The sequence below is a fragment of the Phalacrocorax aristotelis genome, chromosome Z (assembly GCF_949628215.1).
Source record: "Phalacrocorax aristotelis chromosome Z, bGulAri2.1, whole genome shotgun sequence".
NCBI lineage: Eukaryota > Metazoa > Chordata > Aves > Suliformes > Phalacrocoracidae > Phalacrocorax > Phalacrocorax aristotelis.
In genome coordinates this window covers 51,398,115-51,415,882 of record NC_134311.1, presented here as the reverse complement: position 1 = coordinate 51,415,882, position 17,768 = coordinate 51,398,115, and the positions used below count along the sequence as shown (strand labels likewise).

The 17,768-nt window shown below is 36.6% G+C and overlaps 1 protein-coding gene across 19 annotated transcripts in view; it reads left to right on the top strand.

Moving 5' to 3' along the window:
- JAK2 (Janus kinase 2) overlaps positions 1 to 17,768 on the top strand; it is a 94,984-nt gene that overhangs the window by 43,932 nt on the left and 33,284 nt on the right. For 8 of the 19 annotated variants that reach the window (XM_075079565.1, XM_075079567.1, XM_075079566.1 and 5 more), the window contains 5 exons: positions 3,163 to 3,413; positions 12,982 to 13,105; positions 13,895 to 14,012; positions 14,543 to 14,688; positions 16,046 to 16,367. In XM_075079565.1, coding sequence (XP_074935666.1) covers positions 3,194 to 3,413; positions 12,982 to 13,105; positions 13,895 to 14,012; positions 14,543 to 14,688; positions 16,046 to 16,367 — 930 coding nt within the window. In that variant the 5' untranslated portion in view covers positions 3,163 to 3,193. Of the gene's footprint in view, positions 1 to 2,537; positions 2,660 to 3,162; positions 3,414 to 4,002; positions 4,071 to 12,981; positions 13,106 to 13,894; positions 14,013 to 14,542; positions 14,689 to 16,018; positions 16,368 to 17,768 lie in introns of those variants that run through there. The other 11 variants (XR_012658081.1, XM_075079558.1, XM_075079559.1 and 8 more) reach the window with 5 other exon arrangements.

Here is a 17,768-nt window from a genome sequence, read left to right as displayed (position 1 = left end):
GAAGGCAATTTTGTTAATGATGAGCTTTTTCACACCGCCAGTGAGTGATGACTGTGTTTCAATTACTGCACACGTGAAGCTCTGTCCATAGAAATGGTTTACTTGTATTTTCTTGGCCTTCGTCATATACATCTATTTTCTATTTTTCAGAGAAGAAACTGATACAGGAGTATTTCTTGGTTTTACCTGTTTCATCAGCACTTTGACATAAAAGGCAAATTTGAAAATTATTTAAACTGAAGTGGTGACACAAATATAGAAGTAGTATCTCTGGAGATTTTTCACATAGTCGCATGAAACCTTTGAAATCAGTGCAACAAAGAGCAGAGTGTTCTGTTACAGTATTTACTTCGCATTTTTTTTAATGCACTTTGGTATTTCATATTCCTGGGTATGATTAAGCAAGATTCTCTTCTTGGTTTATGGAGTTTTTGATGTAGAAACAAGGAGGGGATGATGAGGTTTTTTTGAAATGGCAAATGTGTTTGTAAATACACAAACTTGATGATGGAAATCTAGGCATGAGCATGCCTGTTTAGTTCACTTTCGAAATTGGCCAGGTTTTCAGTTAGTACTATAAAGTATTTCCATTCTATGTTGGATAGACATAATACCAAGTGACCAAGATGAAAGGATCTGTCAGTTCAGGTGAAGGTTTTTAATCAGCAGAGGGTTAGTATTAAAGTATTTTAGAAAAATTACTGTGGTAATTAAAGAAGGCTTTCTCTGGAGAGTAAAGCTGTGAATGTTTTGTATAAGGAAGTGGTAGAGTGCAAACATTACAACTCACATATTGTTGACAGAGGCAGTGGAAAATATTTTAAACAGTATGTTTCTAGTGATGTGGTCATGATTTTTCTTCTAAGAAACATGAATTCCTGATGGACTAAGAGAAATGCATTTTTTTTCCTTAATTGAACACTTGTTACCTGTGTGCTGCCTTCCCAGCTGAAAGCACCAATCTTAATTTAAAGGTGCCTGGCTCTGTGGATGAGGAATAGGGAATCCATGTGCTACTCCAGGTCAGGGCCCAAGGAATGTAGTGAGTGACACTTGCACATAGAAATTCAGATTTATGTGTCGGTGATACACTGGCTCTTTGTGTTGCTTAGTTTCGGAAATAAAATGCTGTGCTTTCCTCTTGGTGATGGTGTCTTTTTTTTATTTTTCTTTACCCCAGAATTACCATCATGATAGCATAGTTTTATCTTCCTGTTGTGTAATTGCATATGTCTGTCACGTAGCTCATGAAGTTAATGTTTTCCTCCTTTAAGGTGTTTAGCCTTTTTTTCTGTTGACTTAACTGTTGTGATCTGTTACTGTAGCACAAGTCATCTTTAGCCCACATAAATGTATAATCATGCATTCATTGTTTCCTCAGTAATTGTAGTTAGGAGCAGAAAATAAATAAATAAATAAACAACCAAAACGAAACCATGTTCCAAGCAGCTGTTTTCTGATAGAGCAATGTAGTTCCATATAAACAAAAGCTTTTGAATATTGCACTTCAAGAATGTAATACCCATCTGCCTGTGCAAAGCAATAAAAATATATTTAAGTTAAATGGTAACATTTTTATGTTTAATACCTTTATTAAACATTCAGCATCTTCATCAGTGACACACAGTGGGATTGAGTGGACCCTCAAATTTTGGAAATGACACCAAGCTGAGTGGTACAGCTGATGGGCTTGAGGGAAGGGATGCCATCCAGAGGGACCTGGACAGGCTTGAGGAATGGGCCCATGTGAATCTCATGATGTTCAACAAGGCCAAGTGCAAGGTCCTGCACCTGGGCCAGGGCAACCCCTGATATCAATACAGGCTCTGGGATGAAGCGATTGAGAGCAGCCCTGTGGAGGAAGACTTGGAGATATTAGTAGGTGAAAAATGAGATGTGAATTGGCAATGTGCAGTTGAAGCCCAGAAGGCTAATTGTATCATATAAAAAACATGGCCAGCAGGTCAAGGGAGGTGATTCTGCCCCTCTGCTCCACTCCAGTGAGACCCCACCTGCAGTGCTGCATCCAGCTCTGGGGGCCTCAGCACAAGAGTGGAGTGGGTCCAGAGGAGGGCCACAAAAATGATCAGAGGGCTGGAGCACCTCTCCTCTGAAGAAAGGCTGAGAGAGTCGGGGTTGTTCAGCCTGGAGAAAAGGAGGCCCTGGGGAGATCTTATTGCAGCCCAAACCATTTTATAATTCTAAAAAATCAAATATTTATAACCAGTGGCTTGTTTAGACCTATTCTGCATTTTGAGAATATGAAATGCTGAATTGTAGGTGGTGGTTATTTGGAATCAGTTTTAATAAAAGCAAGGCTTCTAGACTGTGGTCAAAGCTTTTATTATAAGCATGGATTTTACTGATTAAATTATGATGAAGTCACAGAAGAGCAAAGACATTCTGCCACCAGCTTTTAGAATATGCTGTCAGTCTCAATTTTTTTAAAAAAACCTTGATTCTTTTTTCATTACCAAATATTTGTGGTTACATATTGAGTTATTAGTCTGTTTTTTTTCTTTGATTTCTTTTATCAGAGAGGATTTTTAGCTTGAGTTCCTTATGAATAAACTTAAAGAATTATTCTGAAAGAAGAAGGTCTTGGAAGTCCTCCCATTTGTAGATGTGAAACAAGTCTGCTTCTTTAGTCTCACCTCAGGTAGCACATGTTTTGTTTTAATATCTGCTTAAGACTAAAACTCATCTGAATGGTGCTATTCCTACCCTTCTTTTCATCAGTGCCAGTTTGTGACCTAGCTAGCTGTTTTGTCTTGTAAATTCTCGGTGCAATCTTTGTGTTTAAACTATGATTATAATGAGTTGCACAGGTGCCATTAAAGGGATTATGTTGGCTTTCAGGTTTAACTAGCACATTTCAGTTGGACAGGTAAGCACATACTGTGTAAAATCGAGTGAGAGATAATAAATCCTCTAGTTGGACTCCCAATTCATTTTGTTTTTCCTCTCACAGTGTTATTTTTCAGACGAGTGCTACATAGTAAATCAAAGAGAAGCTCAACTTGTGGTAAACCTTCTAAGCCATTTTTTTGTCCTCAGCTGTTAATGTTTTTCCTGTATCAGAATGGTGCTATCATTAAGTAGGGGTATAACAAGCAAAACCAAATACAGTTAGTTAAGAAGTGCTCCTTACATTTCTTTTAGGCAAATGGTCTGAACAGAACCAAAACAAACAATGGCCTGTCTTACAATGACAAACATGGAAGGTACAGCAACCTCTACTGTCCACCAGAATGGTGACATCCACGGGAATACCAGTGCACCCAAGCAGACAGAACCATTGCTTCAAGTGTACCTTTATCATTCTCCTGGGAAGACAGGAGGAGATTACCTACAATTTCCAGCTGGAGAATATGTTGCAGAAGAGATTTGTGCTGTTGCCTGTAAAGCCTGTGGTAAGTACATACGTAATGGTTTTCCTAATGAAGGAGTGAAATTCAACTTAATGCAAGAAAGATTTTTAATAATCCAGAGCGCATAAAAATAGCGGCTTTTTAACTGAAATGCTAATCTCTCTGTTCTTTCAGAAGTAATCAGTATCAGAAGTAATTAGCACCAGGCTGCAAAACTGTTCCTGTCAGAATGGTTGTGAAACTGAGAGTACAATAGGTTGACTGCCATCTTTTTTTTCCAAATAATTTGGGTGTATGCTATCCTTTACCTGGAAGTCATCTTTCATTAAGCAGAGATATAGTTTGCATAGTTATATCACAGTAGAGGCTGGAAATAGCTTGAATTACTTTCTGATGCAGCCCTGCAAAACAGATTGGTCCTGGAAGTTATGCATATATCATGCATTATAAATGTTTAGTCACTTTGCAGATAGAAACTGTTCTATTAGCTATAACATGACTGCTTGTACGTGTGTGGTTAATGCTTTTTGTAATCACTTAAAAAATAAAAGTGAGTAAATGACAAGGTAGTATATTTGAAATAAAGAATGCCTTCCAATTGTTACATTTACCCAGAGTTTAACATGAACAGGTGCTGAGACCTGCAGCAAAATAATTCAAGCGTGCATTTTGTGGATGAGTCTTTCTTTCATTGCAAGGGTAGGTTGAATTTGTGAATAAAAAAAAATTAATTCCGATAAACTTCAGACACTAAACTGACTGTCTTTTTGAAATGCATATGTGCATACACACATGTATACAGAGTTTCTCTATATCTTTTTTTGGGCTGTCAGTGGGCAAGGCTGGATTTGTCTTTTAGCTTTGGTTTTCCAAGTGCCACATTTCAGGTGCAAACGAATTTAGAATTTAAAAGAAGAGCTCATAATCCCAAATCTTTGTTTTCCAGTGGGTCACAAATATGAAGCTGGTGACTCTGTACATTTTGTTATCCAAACATCTTATACTTTTGGGATTTTTGTCTTTTGCTATACTATCTTTAAATATTGTTTTAATGACTTTACTTTTGGGAGGGTGTGTCAGTTTTTTCTATGCTGTTACATGTCTTGTACTGACTGAGTTGCCTGCTGTGAGTTGGTAATTTGCTTGTTTATGCTAGGTTCACAAAGATTCTTCTGGGTTTAAACCCTGTGGTACCTTGGAGTTCTTTAGGTGTGGCAGAGTATGACTAAGGTCCGAGCTTGTAGAGTTGCCCTTTATGTAATCTGAGAGCTTTAGGCAGACAAGCAGATGTAGTGTGTTCAGCAGAAGCACTGCCTGGGATTCTTTCTGGGAGAACACGAGGAAGCAGTATGGTATTTAGAGGTTTGCAGAGTTTTTCCTGCTGCTTTAATGACCTTGTAGGTCTGAGTTTGACAAATGGATCTGGGAGGGTTCTCAAAGTTAAGGTATTCTTTTGATGGTGAATCAAATCTGGATCTTCCAGATATCTTCCATTGTGTCCCCAAGGTTCTTTAGTCTCTTTTTCTCCAGCTGAAGGAAATAAAAAAGTATTGTCTCCCTGCTATAGAAAATATGCCCATACTCATTTCTGTAATAAGGATAGATTTCTTAGCACTGGTGCCCATGTTTTTTGGGATTCAGTTCTGCCTCTGTTAGGTTTGTCAGCTTTGTTCAGACTCTCAGGTACAGCATCTAAAGGTGTAAAAGGCTACTGGGGGGAGGTTCTTCACCTTCTGACTGTAAAAGTGGAATTGCATTTTTGCATTCGGGCACAGTTAAATTTTTTAGTGGAAAGAAATACTGTTGTAGTCGCTGGGGATATTGTTAAGGGAGTAAAATAGAGAACAATTTTACTAGGTAGTGGTGGGGAAAAATGTTTATTTGTTTAACTTAGATATTCATGTACCAACTTGACAGAACAATAAACTGATGGGCTTGTATCCATTAAATTCAGACTGTTCAGAATAACCTGGTCTTTGAAAGAAGATACTGTATCATCAACCATGACATTAGGTGCCTTGCTTACTTTGCTTCCTATTTGCCTAGATTTTTTGTGTGTGTGAAAGGGGAATAACAAGTAATCTGAACACAAATTTCTTAACTACCCTTCTAATGAATCAGTCAGTTAAAGCTCATCTGCCAGAAAGTCTCCCAACCTAGTCTGAATTCACTGGAATAGTAACTACCTTGGTAGCTCAGTTAGCTATTTCTACTGTTACTGCTGGTCTGTCCACTTTTTTCTCTTTTTCTCAGGTTTGAATTTCCTTGCTTCCGTTTTCAGGTGTTTGTTCAAGTTATGTTTTTTTCACCATTCCCCATCACCAACCTTAGGGAAATATTTATGTCACAATTAAATTATCTTTAGATCATCTTTTTGATAAAACTTAAATTGATTTATTTCTTTAGCTTGAATGTCATAACTGTTTTAACTGTTTTGGCCGTCTTCTGCACTGTCTCCAGTTTCCCAGGAAAATGTGCAGCCCTGGCCATGTATAATATTCCTCTCACCCATATCCCAAACAAAATTCAATTCCTGCTAATCCACAAATCCAATTAGTCTCATTCACCGTGACATCATCTGAAGTCTTTGTACTCTACTGCTTGTTTTGTCAGACCTCACCAGTCCTTCTCAAGGCTTCTAGCTTTCTGGGGGTACCTGTTTCTGTTTCACTGGAATGGTTTGTGCCTAGCTCCTAGATGTATCCTTTTATGATTGTTTTAAAAATAATTTTGTATGAACAGTACTCCTTATTAAGTTGGTTTTATATTTGTTTCTATTGTTCCAGCATTCTTTACCAGAGTTTCTAAAGTATATCAGTAGTGATTTATACTTACTTGTATAAATAAAACTTTTTATCATGTTGGGCCTTTTCCTTGTAGAGCTGAGGTAGACAAAGTCCTCCGAAGAGTGGTTTCTGCCTGGCAGCTACTATGTCAGCATTATACAACCTTTTTCTCAAATTAATTTGTAATTTCATTTCTTTCTAAATTGGTGGAAAAGGCTGAGATGACTGCATGGTTTTGTCTTCTGTCGTAACAGCTATTAGTGCTTAAATCATGAGGTACCATGTCTTATTAGTTTCTGGTTTTCTGGGAGGTTCTGTGGTTGTACAGCAGAACACATAGGTCTGCAAAGCCTATACAGTCGAATAATGTTTGTGTTGGCAAGACTCGTCTTTTGGGAGTTAGCTGTAAGTCAGAATACTTCGTAAAGAGGAGAGTGGTTCAGGTAGTAGTCATATCCCAAATATAACAAACCTGGTAGTCATTAATGAACTTTCTCTGTGGTCTGAGCAATTGTTACATCACTTGGTAGCAGAGCTGGTTACATCAAAGTATGACTATGTGTTATTGGTGGCAGGCAGGACTGGATCTAGGCAAAAACGAGCAGTCACAGAGACAGCGTTGTTATGTACCTTCTACACAGTTCAAACAATTGAAGGTTTTCCAGTCTGTGCTGAATTGACTTTAGATCTGTTATATATGGCATGTATTTGCTATATAAATATTAGTCTGTCTAAATATTATTCTGAAGTTGCATGCCAGCTTGAGGCATGCATGCAGAAGCTAAATCTCTTCTTATTTAAAAACAACTTTCAGTTTTTGGAAAATATAATAAATATTAAACTTTTTGTAGGTTTGGGTTTTTTAGATGGAAAACTGTCTGAACATGAAACTGGATATCTAACCAGACATGCAAGAATAAATGAAGTGTCTTGAAATAAGGTTTAAATTGACTAGTCAGTGTTGTGGTTCAGTTCTAGAATGTTAATGAGTATGTAGATTAAATGTACATTGCCATGTAAGAAATTATCACAGCAAAACCAAGAGAAGTCTTTGCTCTCATCCTAAGAGAGTAAATGGTGTAAGAGGAACTAACTGATGGTGGAAATGAAGTATGGCAGGGAAATTGTTCTAGAGGTTACTGACTCATTATGTTAAAGGTGCCTTCTAAATTCAGTATCAGAGACTTGTTTTCTCAAATCATGATCTTAAGCCCTTTCTTTTTCTCCTCTCTCTCAAATAATCTTAAATGAACTTTCTCTTTTAAGCCAGTTTTAATGTGTTTACATTCAGTTTATAAAAATACCAAGCAGTCAAGGTCATTCAAACACAAGTAGTATTAATGGTTCAGGAAGGCCGCCGGAACTGATGCAAGTGTGTGATAATGCAAGCTTGATGTGACGGTTTACAGAATAAACGTGTTTACAGAATGACTATAAACTTTTTTATAATTTCTATTTTACTTGAAGTGTAAATTATGAAAAAAAATCCAGACATCTGTTTAAAGATTATCAGATGTAATTGAAAATAACATGAGCTGAAATTTATTGTGGTGTCGGTAAATCAGATACAGACTACTGGGAGCATCTGAAGTCTCTGACTTTGGATCATGGATGTATTTATTTGTATACAGAAAGAGGGATGTTTTGTGTACTATAGTACTGTAACTCTACTGTACCAGTAACTTTGCCACAAGATACTACCCAGTCTCTTATAAGTGGATTTAAGTGGTTTTATCATCAGATGAAGTAGTAAAAAAACAAGAACAACAAAAAACAACTGTGGACTGTACACTGTAACTTACCAGAATAATACATTATACACAAGACCAGTATCACACGGAAAAATAACTTTCTTTTAATTTTTAAGCTAACAATTTGTTGATTTGTTCCATCAGCTGAATAATATGCATTAAAAAAAAATACATGCATTGGTTGTATGTATAATTCAAATTGTTACTGAATTAAAGTTAACAAAGTGAAGATATATTTATATTACACTAGGCAAGTGAGTTTGTAAATCACAATTTTAAAATAGTTACAACTATAAGCAAAGCATTGCTTTGGTGTTAGCCAAATAAATTTCTGCCATGTTCTTCAAAATCTTAATAAATTACTAGTAAAATATTCAGAGCTAGTCACTTTAAATGTAACTACAACATTTGAAGAGCACAGTGAAAAATGTTCTGGTAAAGTCAATCAAGGAGCACAGTTTTGTTTAGCATCTTGCCTTCCTGCCATGGCTTATCCCGCAGTGTGTGTGAACTTAAATTTCTGTAGGATGTATCTGACTTTATCTACTTTCTGACAGGCTTTTATTCTCATTTCCCTCTTCCCCTTCTGTTAGGATTGTTAAACCCCCAAATCTTACCTTTTTAATGGACCTAGAATCCCTCGAGGGAACCAGTTTGATAATCTTGACTGGGTTGCTGAGATAGAGGCAGTTAACGAAAGACCTTGAATTTGTTGGATTCTGTGTGTGTGTGTGTGTTTGGGTTTTTTAGTATTGATATCCTGAAATTCCACCTAGGAACCTCTTAATTCTCACCTTTCTCATTTGCAAATAAATAGGAAGTTCAATGGTACTTTCCTTGAAAACTGATAGTGCCTACCAGAAAGCCGTAAGACATCAGAGAATTTCGATTATACCAAAGTAAAAACATTGTTTCAAAACATTTAAAGTGACTAAGCACTGAGAGTGTCTGCAGTCAGTTATACATTTTCAAGGGAGCGACTGTGTTGCATAATGAGAGGGTTGTGATGATCAGTAGTACCTCTTCGCTTGTATGGTTCTGAGGAGATTCCTTGGCAGCAGCTGGAGAATTTTAAGCAGATTTATGCTTAACATGCTGAATTTCACGAATTCACATGGCTGAGAGTTATCATTGATTATAGCTGCCCATTGTGGGTTTTGGGAGGGAAGTTGGTTTTTTGCAGTGGGGAGGGACTTCGATTTTGTTTTGGTTTTTTCTTAAGTGATAGCCCTTCCTGAAAATCTGCACACAACACCCCCACTCCTGCAAGGTGAGGAATTGACTATTCAGAACTCTAGGCAAGTTGTTTTGCCAAGAAAGGAAACATGAGCTTTGATAAACTATTCAGAAAACATTTTATTGACAGGATAGCAACATTGAATGTGATGTCCTCCAGTTTGTGTGAAAGATGAGGGTAAGATATTATTTTTATATAAGAAAAGCCAAGCAATTTTCCATCTGGTATGTGCAAGGCTTTGTAAGTTTTAGCTGAGTTGACAGTTGGGTGTGAGAACTAACTAATGTTTGTATTGGACTTTGAAAATTGAAGGGTTTTTAATTGTTTTTAATCATTAACTCCATGCAACTGATTTTTAATCTGTATATGTCTAGTGACTTATTAATATGCTTGAATTGACAGTTTCGTAAGACACTATTTCTACTGTAGACTACACATGGGTTCCACATTTTATAGTCGTGTCAGGGCTTTTTGTGAGTCACAGTTTGTTTATTTTTGTGGGACATTACCTAATGAAAACATACTGTATGGGTGAAAGGGTACCTAATGTCTTTTAACAAAGGAAAAAATATAGAAAAGTTGTATTTCCTTAGCTACTTCAGGGTAATTGATGTAGTGTGACTTTTCTGGATGTGGAGCTCTAAAGTCATAATGATGAAAGGAATAAACTGCTATGCAAATAATTCTTTTTTTTTTTTTTAGGCTTAAGGTAGAAGTTTGGGGAATAAACTTCTGTGTTACAGCCTTTCATGAGTTTATTTAACAGTCTGTATAGTATGATAAGGCTTCTTTATTTAGCCTTACATACTAAATAAAAGACAACCGTGGTTTTGTCTTTGCAGTAGTCCAGAAAATTTGTTTAATAGCCCTTGCTGGAGATGCAAAATGGAGAACAATTAAGCTGTATTATGTCACTGTCTTCTCTCCTAATTAATGATTGATCTGATAGCATGGTTAGTGCAGTGCAGAAATCCAGGGGTGGTTTTTTAGTACCTGCTGTGAACAGCTGTTCTGATTTTACTTGTGTTGAAAATACATTCCTCAGAAGTTTCCACTATTGTAAACACATCTAGGCTTCCTCACAAGACTTTGATTATCCACTCTCCCACCATCACCTCCACTCCCAGTCTTTTGGATTTCATTCTTTCTGGAGAAAACACTTAAATACTGCATTTATCATTTGCTTGAAAAGTCCCTGCAACTAATAGTGCTGGTGAGAATTACATGAAAAGAGATGTTTCTGGCTTCTCTACTTTTGTCAGACTTTTGTGGACAATTGTCAAGACTGTAATAAGGGAATTTGTTCTATTTGTATAATTGTTGAACTTTTTCAAATGTAGCAATATCCTGGCACAAATGCATAATTCTTAAGGGGGAGAAAAAAAAAAGTGTAACTCCTTTTCTTGAAAAACACATATGATCTATATGTTAAGAAGCACTGGCAATGAAGGTACAAGTTACCATTCAGAATTATAAATTCTAAAGTGTGAGGGATGGATGAGTGCACAGTTTACTTCTCATACACAGGAAGGCAGCAAAAAGGATTTTTGAAAATTATATATTTTTTAATGCCCACATATCTGATTTGTAGGGGGAATTCCAAAGTCATGTTCCTTGCTTAGTTTCCGAATAGCAATGATATACGTGTTGAAATATCTGTGGGTTGTTTGGTTTGGTTTTTTGGGAGATGGGACAGGGTGGTAGTGTCTGTAACGTATTTGGTGAAATACGGCAATTTAACGTTCGAATCTTAGGATATGACTTCAAAATTTTTTCTTGTACCTTGTGCTTATGTGGGATTGTTATTAGGGTCAGTGTATTACTGACACTAAGTAAATATTCAGCATTGCCTTGAGTGGTATTTAGCATCTAGCTAGTATCCTGAAATAGGCTGGTGATTCACATGCATTACACTGTAATTGAACTGAAATTATTTGGGGTACAGACACCACACAGCCTTAGAACGGCTAAGTCAGTTATTACTGCTTTATAGACAACTGATCTGTAATGTAATCCAGTTGATACACTTTACACATCAAATGAGAACCATGTATGGTTGCATGGAATAGATTTCTTTTTAACTCCATAAAGTGGAGTTAATTGGATATTTCTAAAATTGCTGATGGATCAAATATGTCTTACTGTACCTTAAATTTGCAACATCTAGATTTACAGCCAATCCTTCAGATACTAATCCCTTCAGGCTTATTCTTTTGGGGGTTTTGTTTAGTTTTGGTTTCTTTTTGGTTACTTTACATAATTCTTTCAGTTTCTGTAGTTTCCGGTAAGTCTATGACTCCTTTTCATAGAAAATCATGTGTTACGACCATGTGTTAGGATCATGTGTTCTGGTATATCTTGCTGAGCTTTAGTTTAAATGAGCATCAGATGATTAGCCTGTAGATATCAGCAGTTTAATCTGATATCAGCACAATAGACCCCTTGTTCTTAATCCTGTTACTGGCTCCCTGCAGAGACAAACTCCATTTTGTAACAAATTTAAGCTAGTTGTTAAGACTGAATTACTTTTTGTTCCACAGGCTCATGCGACTTTATATATGGAGTTGATCAGTTGTTTTTAACTGCCTTACATGCACTTCAGATGTGATGGAAGAAATTTGGGTCTGTCCCCTTCAGTAGTTACTTAGAAGTTGCTCAGAACAGAAAGAAATAAATAAGGGATTTTTTTTTCCCTCCTGGTTTCTTTTGTGATTTCATTCTAATTCATTCTAATTCTATGATTTCATTCTAAGTCTTTGAAGAGAGTTGTGAGTGTATACCTCTTTCCCAGAATTCCTTTGTCTCTTAACGTCATTTTAAGTTCCTTGTGTTGTCTTTATCTCTTATTTTTCCACTATTTTTTGCCTTCTTCCCCCAAAAGGTCTTGCTTTAATGTAAACATAGTTTGCTTTTGTTATGATCTACTGTGAATTTCACACTGTAATTTTCATCCTACTCTCTGATTTACAGACCTGTATCTCTTTCTGTCTTCAAAATACGTTTCTCAGTGGTTGAAGTTCATCCTTTCGTGCTGTCAATTCTCAGGCATTTAACCTGTTTTCCAAACTGTAACACTGGTATCACATGAATGCAAAACACTGTAGCATAGTACAGTGTTGTGGCATCTGCCTTATGTTAAGCTATACTTTCAGCTGGGAGCCCCAAAACCAAATTAAAATTCCGATGCAGCTGAAGAGTTGATGCTCAGCTGATTTCTGTAGTTCGTGATTAAGTAGGATTGCTTGTCAATACTGAATAAAACAATCCTGAATTGTTGAGGGAAGAAAGTATTTTCCAGTTTTGTTGAATTAACAATATATGTTTGGTTTTGTTCTCAACTGAGCTACTAGAATGTAAATGGCAGGTGGTTGTCCTAGTCAAGATGACTTTCTTTGTATTGGTTTACTTCTGTTTTTTCATCAGACTGAAATGTTAAAATCAATGCCTAGGTCCGTTTATGGAAAAGGTAAGGAAAAAGATAATGTACAGTTGTTTCAGTTACTAAACTGAGAGGCTAAGAAGCCCTTGTGTTATATGCCATACAGAGAAAACCTTGTAATTTAATGTGAAGTATAGGATAACAGGTGAACAGTCTGTAGTCAGAAAACATAAAGGAAGAATGAGAAAATAAATCAGCAAAAACAGTCTGCAGGTTATGGGGTTATGAGTGTAATGCTGTTGACAATGATAGAGCAATGCAATGAGTAGTTGGAGAACATGTGCCAATGTACTACTTTTAACCCACGATATTGTTTAAGTAATCTTTTTTTAAAAAAGATTTGATTCTTTGTGAAAACATTTTCCTGTAAATGTTTGCTTCTGTGTTCTTTGTTTAGGTATCATGCCAGTGTATCATAACATGTTTGCACTCATGAGTAAAACAGAGAGAATTTGGTATCCCCCAAATCACATCTTCCATGTAGATGAATCAACCAGACTCATCCTAATTTACCGGATAAGGTAATCTAAATCAAATGTCATGCACTTTTCATGGTAAAACGGAACTACCTGAGATAACACAACCCATAACATATTTATTTGAACCATAGTTTCCCTAAGAAGTTATGGACAGATTGTTGGTGATATCTGGATAAGAGATAGATAAAAGCATTGAAATTATTGGAGTAGTTTCGAATAACACTTTATCAATTGCCTATATACCATGTTTCCTGTGTCAGATTGAAGAAACAAACAAAAATGCAGCAGAAGTAAAAATAGTATTTTTCTTAATAATGATAAATCTCATTTCCTTTCTGCGCTTGCCTGTTTGAAATTAGTGGCACTTCCGAAATCCAGAGTGATTATCCTACATAGTCAGGCAGATGTCTGCAACAGAACCATTTTTTTCTGACCTGACTTTTGAATGTAGGCATCTAAAGCTACAGTCACAGTTTTCCTTATGTAAAAGATTTTGTTTATTTACATTACATAATGTGGCCTGATTGTTTCTTTAGGAACTGCCTCAAAGGAAACTGGAAGACAGTAGCACAAAATTCTCTATATTCTGATTAGTGAGGATTACTTTGCAGAGCTCCTTGTTCCTACAAGTACAGTTTATCACCCTGCTTAAATGTTGTAGTACTTTAAGACACCAGAACTGCATCCAAAGCCTTCTTTTGACTAACTGGGTCTTCATATTGGTCCTCCAAACTAGCCAACACTAATTACATGCCTATGAAAGCCATAATGTCCAGTGTTGGTAGGTGAAAGTATCAGTTTATTGATGTTTGCTTAAATGTTTCCTAACAGGTTTTACTTTCCCCACTGGTATTGCAATGGCACCAGCAGAGCATATCGGTATGGCATTATTCGAGGTGCAGAAAGCCCTGTTCTTGATGATCTTGTCATGTCTTACCTATTTGCACAGGTATGATTTGCTTGATAATTTTTTAATGCAGATAGGTAAAGCTTGTTAGTATTTATTCCCTTTAATGTATTCTGATAGTAACTGTGTAGGCTTTTTTGACAGCTTCAGGCTTACTCAAGAAGATGATGAAATTCCGTGTCATACAGTATGGAGTATTTGGAGCCCAAATGACAGTGTGGGGAGAGCAGTGAGAGTGTGTAGCTCCTCTCCTGTGCTGCTACCACGTGGAAGTCTTTCAGTGTGACTTTCATTTTGGACTGACATAATGTAGAGCATCATCCTCCCCACAAGGACCTTTTTGAGATTTGAAACAAAATTATTTTGAAAACAGTGTTTCTAAGCATGATGGTAGCTGGTATTCCTTATGAACATGTGCAGCTTTTTGTGGGTGAAGGGGTTCGTTCAGAAGAATTCAGTCTTAAAAAAAAACAAATCCCAAACAAACTAAAAAACCCACTCCCTAAAAAACTTCTATTAATGAGCAGCAGTGCTACAGTTTTAATCTTCTTTCTTGCATTCTTCTTTGTCAGTGGCGAGATGATTTTCTGGATGGATGGATACAGATGCCTGTTACTCACGAAACACAAGAAGAATGCCTTGGAATGGCGGTTCTGGATATGATGAGAGTAGCCAAAGAAAAGGACCAAACCCCACTGGCTATTTACAATTCAGTCAGGTGATTACATAACTGTATCACACCTATCTGATATCCAAACCCAGTATTTTTGTACATGACCATGTGAGAGAAGAAGTTCAGCTGTTGGCAATTGATTATTCTAGCATAATGATTCCATAAACTTTACCTATAGTGTAAACAAGAAATTAATAGAAAGCTTGTACCATGATGGCCATTCATGTTTTTGGGTACGTGGATTTGTCTCTCTTAATTGGAGGTTAGGCAGAAGCCACTCATGCAGGAAAATAGGTAAGCAATAATTTGAGTTGGGAGAGACCTCTGGAAGTCATCAGACCCAATGCTCTGTTCAAATTAGGGCCAGCTTCAAAGTTAAATGAAATTACTCAGGGCCTCATCCAATCAAGTTCTGACAATGTCCGGGGATGAAGATTCTACCATATCTCTGGGCATCTTTGTCCTGTGTATGATCACCCTCAGTGAGGAAAACTTTCTCCATATCTAATAAGTCTCTTCTGTGATACTGTATGTTGCCCCTTATCCTTTCACTGTGCATGTCTGAGAAGAGTCTAATTCAGTCTTCTCCATAACCATCTGTTGGTTGAAGGCAATAAGTAGAGCACCCTACTTGAGCCTGTTTTCTCCAGGCTGAAAAAAATAATGCTCTGTTGTGCCTCTTCTGTCATGTTAGGTGCTCCAGGCTCTTAACCATCTTGGGCAGATCTCTGCTAAACTTGCTTGAGTTTATCAATTCATCTTGGATTATCAACCTAATGTTTCCACTCTGGCTTAGTTAATTCTGTCCCTGCTTAGTACTTAATGCTTGATGTTTGTCTTCTAATGAAACCTAGCAGGAGGATTAAAAAAACAGTTGAGACAACAAATTAGCCAGATGATTGCAGGTGACAACCTACTGTTTTGCCCATTGATAGAATATGGACTATGATATAGAAACTTCAGTGAGAACCAGCCACAGTGTTATAATCTACCACCTGTATTTTCAGCAGTGAAATCTGTCCTCTATCCGTGTAGTCTGTCCTCTATCTGTGCAGTATCCTCTTTCCAACTTCTACACCAAATAAAGCAAGTGTGTAACTTCTGCTGCCTTACCTCAAAACTTCAGTAATTACTAGAACAGACATGTCTGCATTTATGGAAAATGCATTATGTAACGTATGTTGAAACTGAGTGAGGGGAAAAAATGGAAAATGGAAGAGGAGACAGGAAAGAACATACTACAGACTGAAGAAAGGAGCCATGTTACCCTACAGTTTAAAGAAAATGTTACATTTAGAAAAAAAGATATTTTCATGTTGACTTGTTTAGCACAGAGCTAATTATCTTTGCTGGATCTAATGTATAAATTTAGTAGGTTTTTTCCCTGGTTATATGTTCACAGCTACAAAATGTTTTTGCCTAAATGTGTGCGAGCAAAAATCCAAGACTACCACATTTTGACACGAAAAAGAATAAGGTACAGGTTCCGCAAATTTATACAACAGTTCGGCCAATGCAAAGCTACTGCCAGAAACTTGAAACTTAAGTATCTTATAAACCTGGAAACCCTTCAGTCTGCCTTCTATTCAGAGGTTTTTGAAGTAAAAGAACCTGGTGGAGATCCTTCTGGAGAGGAAAGTTTTGCAACAATTGTAATAACTGGAAATGGTGGAATTCAGTGCTCAAGAGGAAAGCTTAAAGACTGTGAGACACTGGCAGAGCAGGTAATTCCTTTTATTATTTCAATCACCGTGCAGTTTATCGTGTAACAGAGTGATAAGCTTACGTTAGAAGTTCTGATTTGCCCCAGGTAAATTTTACTTCACAGTGATGATTTCTGTATGGCTGAGGCTCAGAAATGTGGTGTCTTAAACAGTGCAGGATTTAAAAATTAGGTTTTTATTGAAGTATTAGAATAAACTTAATACTTGAACAAGTAATACTTCTGTGCTTGACAAATGAAAAATTGAGTGTTGGACCTTCATTACTATAAAAAAATCAATGTGGAAAAGTAATGACCTTGACCCCAGGTATAGGTAGGATGCACAGATCCTCAATTCTCTTTGAAAGCAAGGTTTTAAGGACTGCAAAAACCAGGCATAAATCCCTATGCCTTTCTTGCTGCAGTTAGACTCCTACCAGTGTCTGAGCTAGCAAATTTAAAGTACCATTTCTGTGACTGCAGAGTCCATATACTATTTTTCAGGAATTAGATGCTAAATGGTTCCACTAAGTGCTAGTAATCATGTGATGTTGCATTTGTATTTATCAGTATTTCTTTTGTGTGTGATTTCCCACCATGACTATTCATTTTGTCAAATTTACCAGATTCTGCTACAAACTCATAGCAGTATACATTGAGAGTATGGGAACTTTCCAAATGTAAAATTAAAGACAAAGTGGAGCACATGTCAGTTTTCCAAAACAGTTGCATCTGTTGGTTTAGTAGTTTTGATGTGTAACATAGCAGTCAAGACAAAACTACAGAACTTTGTATTTTTACAGTGTACAAAAATAATTTGTAAAAATACTTCTTTTTTTTCCATACTTAACAAAAAAGAAATCTGATTACATACCCAGATTTAAGTGTGGTGTCTTAGAATATTTGTAGGTTGACGTTAAGTCCAGTTACATCATTCATAGTTGTTACATATCAGCCTCCTGCCTTTGCTAAGTTGCCTGTAAGTGCCAGTTGCTCTGGCAGGAGCTAACATAAATGTCAGATTTTGCAGTTTCTAGCTTTAGGTGTACAAAACTTATGCGTACAATGCTGTTTGGGCCTGGCAACCAAGCCTTTAGTAAGAATAGTGGTTAAACTGAATGTATTTCCTATAGAGATTGCCAAATTATTTTTTCATAATTAATACTATAATTCCACTTATAGACAGAGACATGGTGTAGGCTGTATATATTCGTTGGTACAGAAACAGTTTATAAAATTGCTTATGAAAACTTAGTAAATTAATAAGGCTGCTTGCAAATGTGATCATAACTCTTGTTTCAGCAAACTATACTGATGAATCTTTATTAAGATACTGAGTCGAAACAATTTTTTTTATTTTTTTGAAGGCAGAAATTACATATGTGGGGTAGATTGGGGAGAAATTTGTTTTGCCAGTTCACAT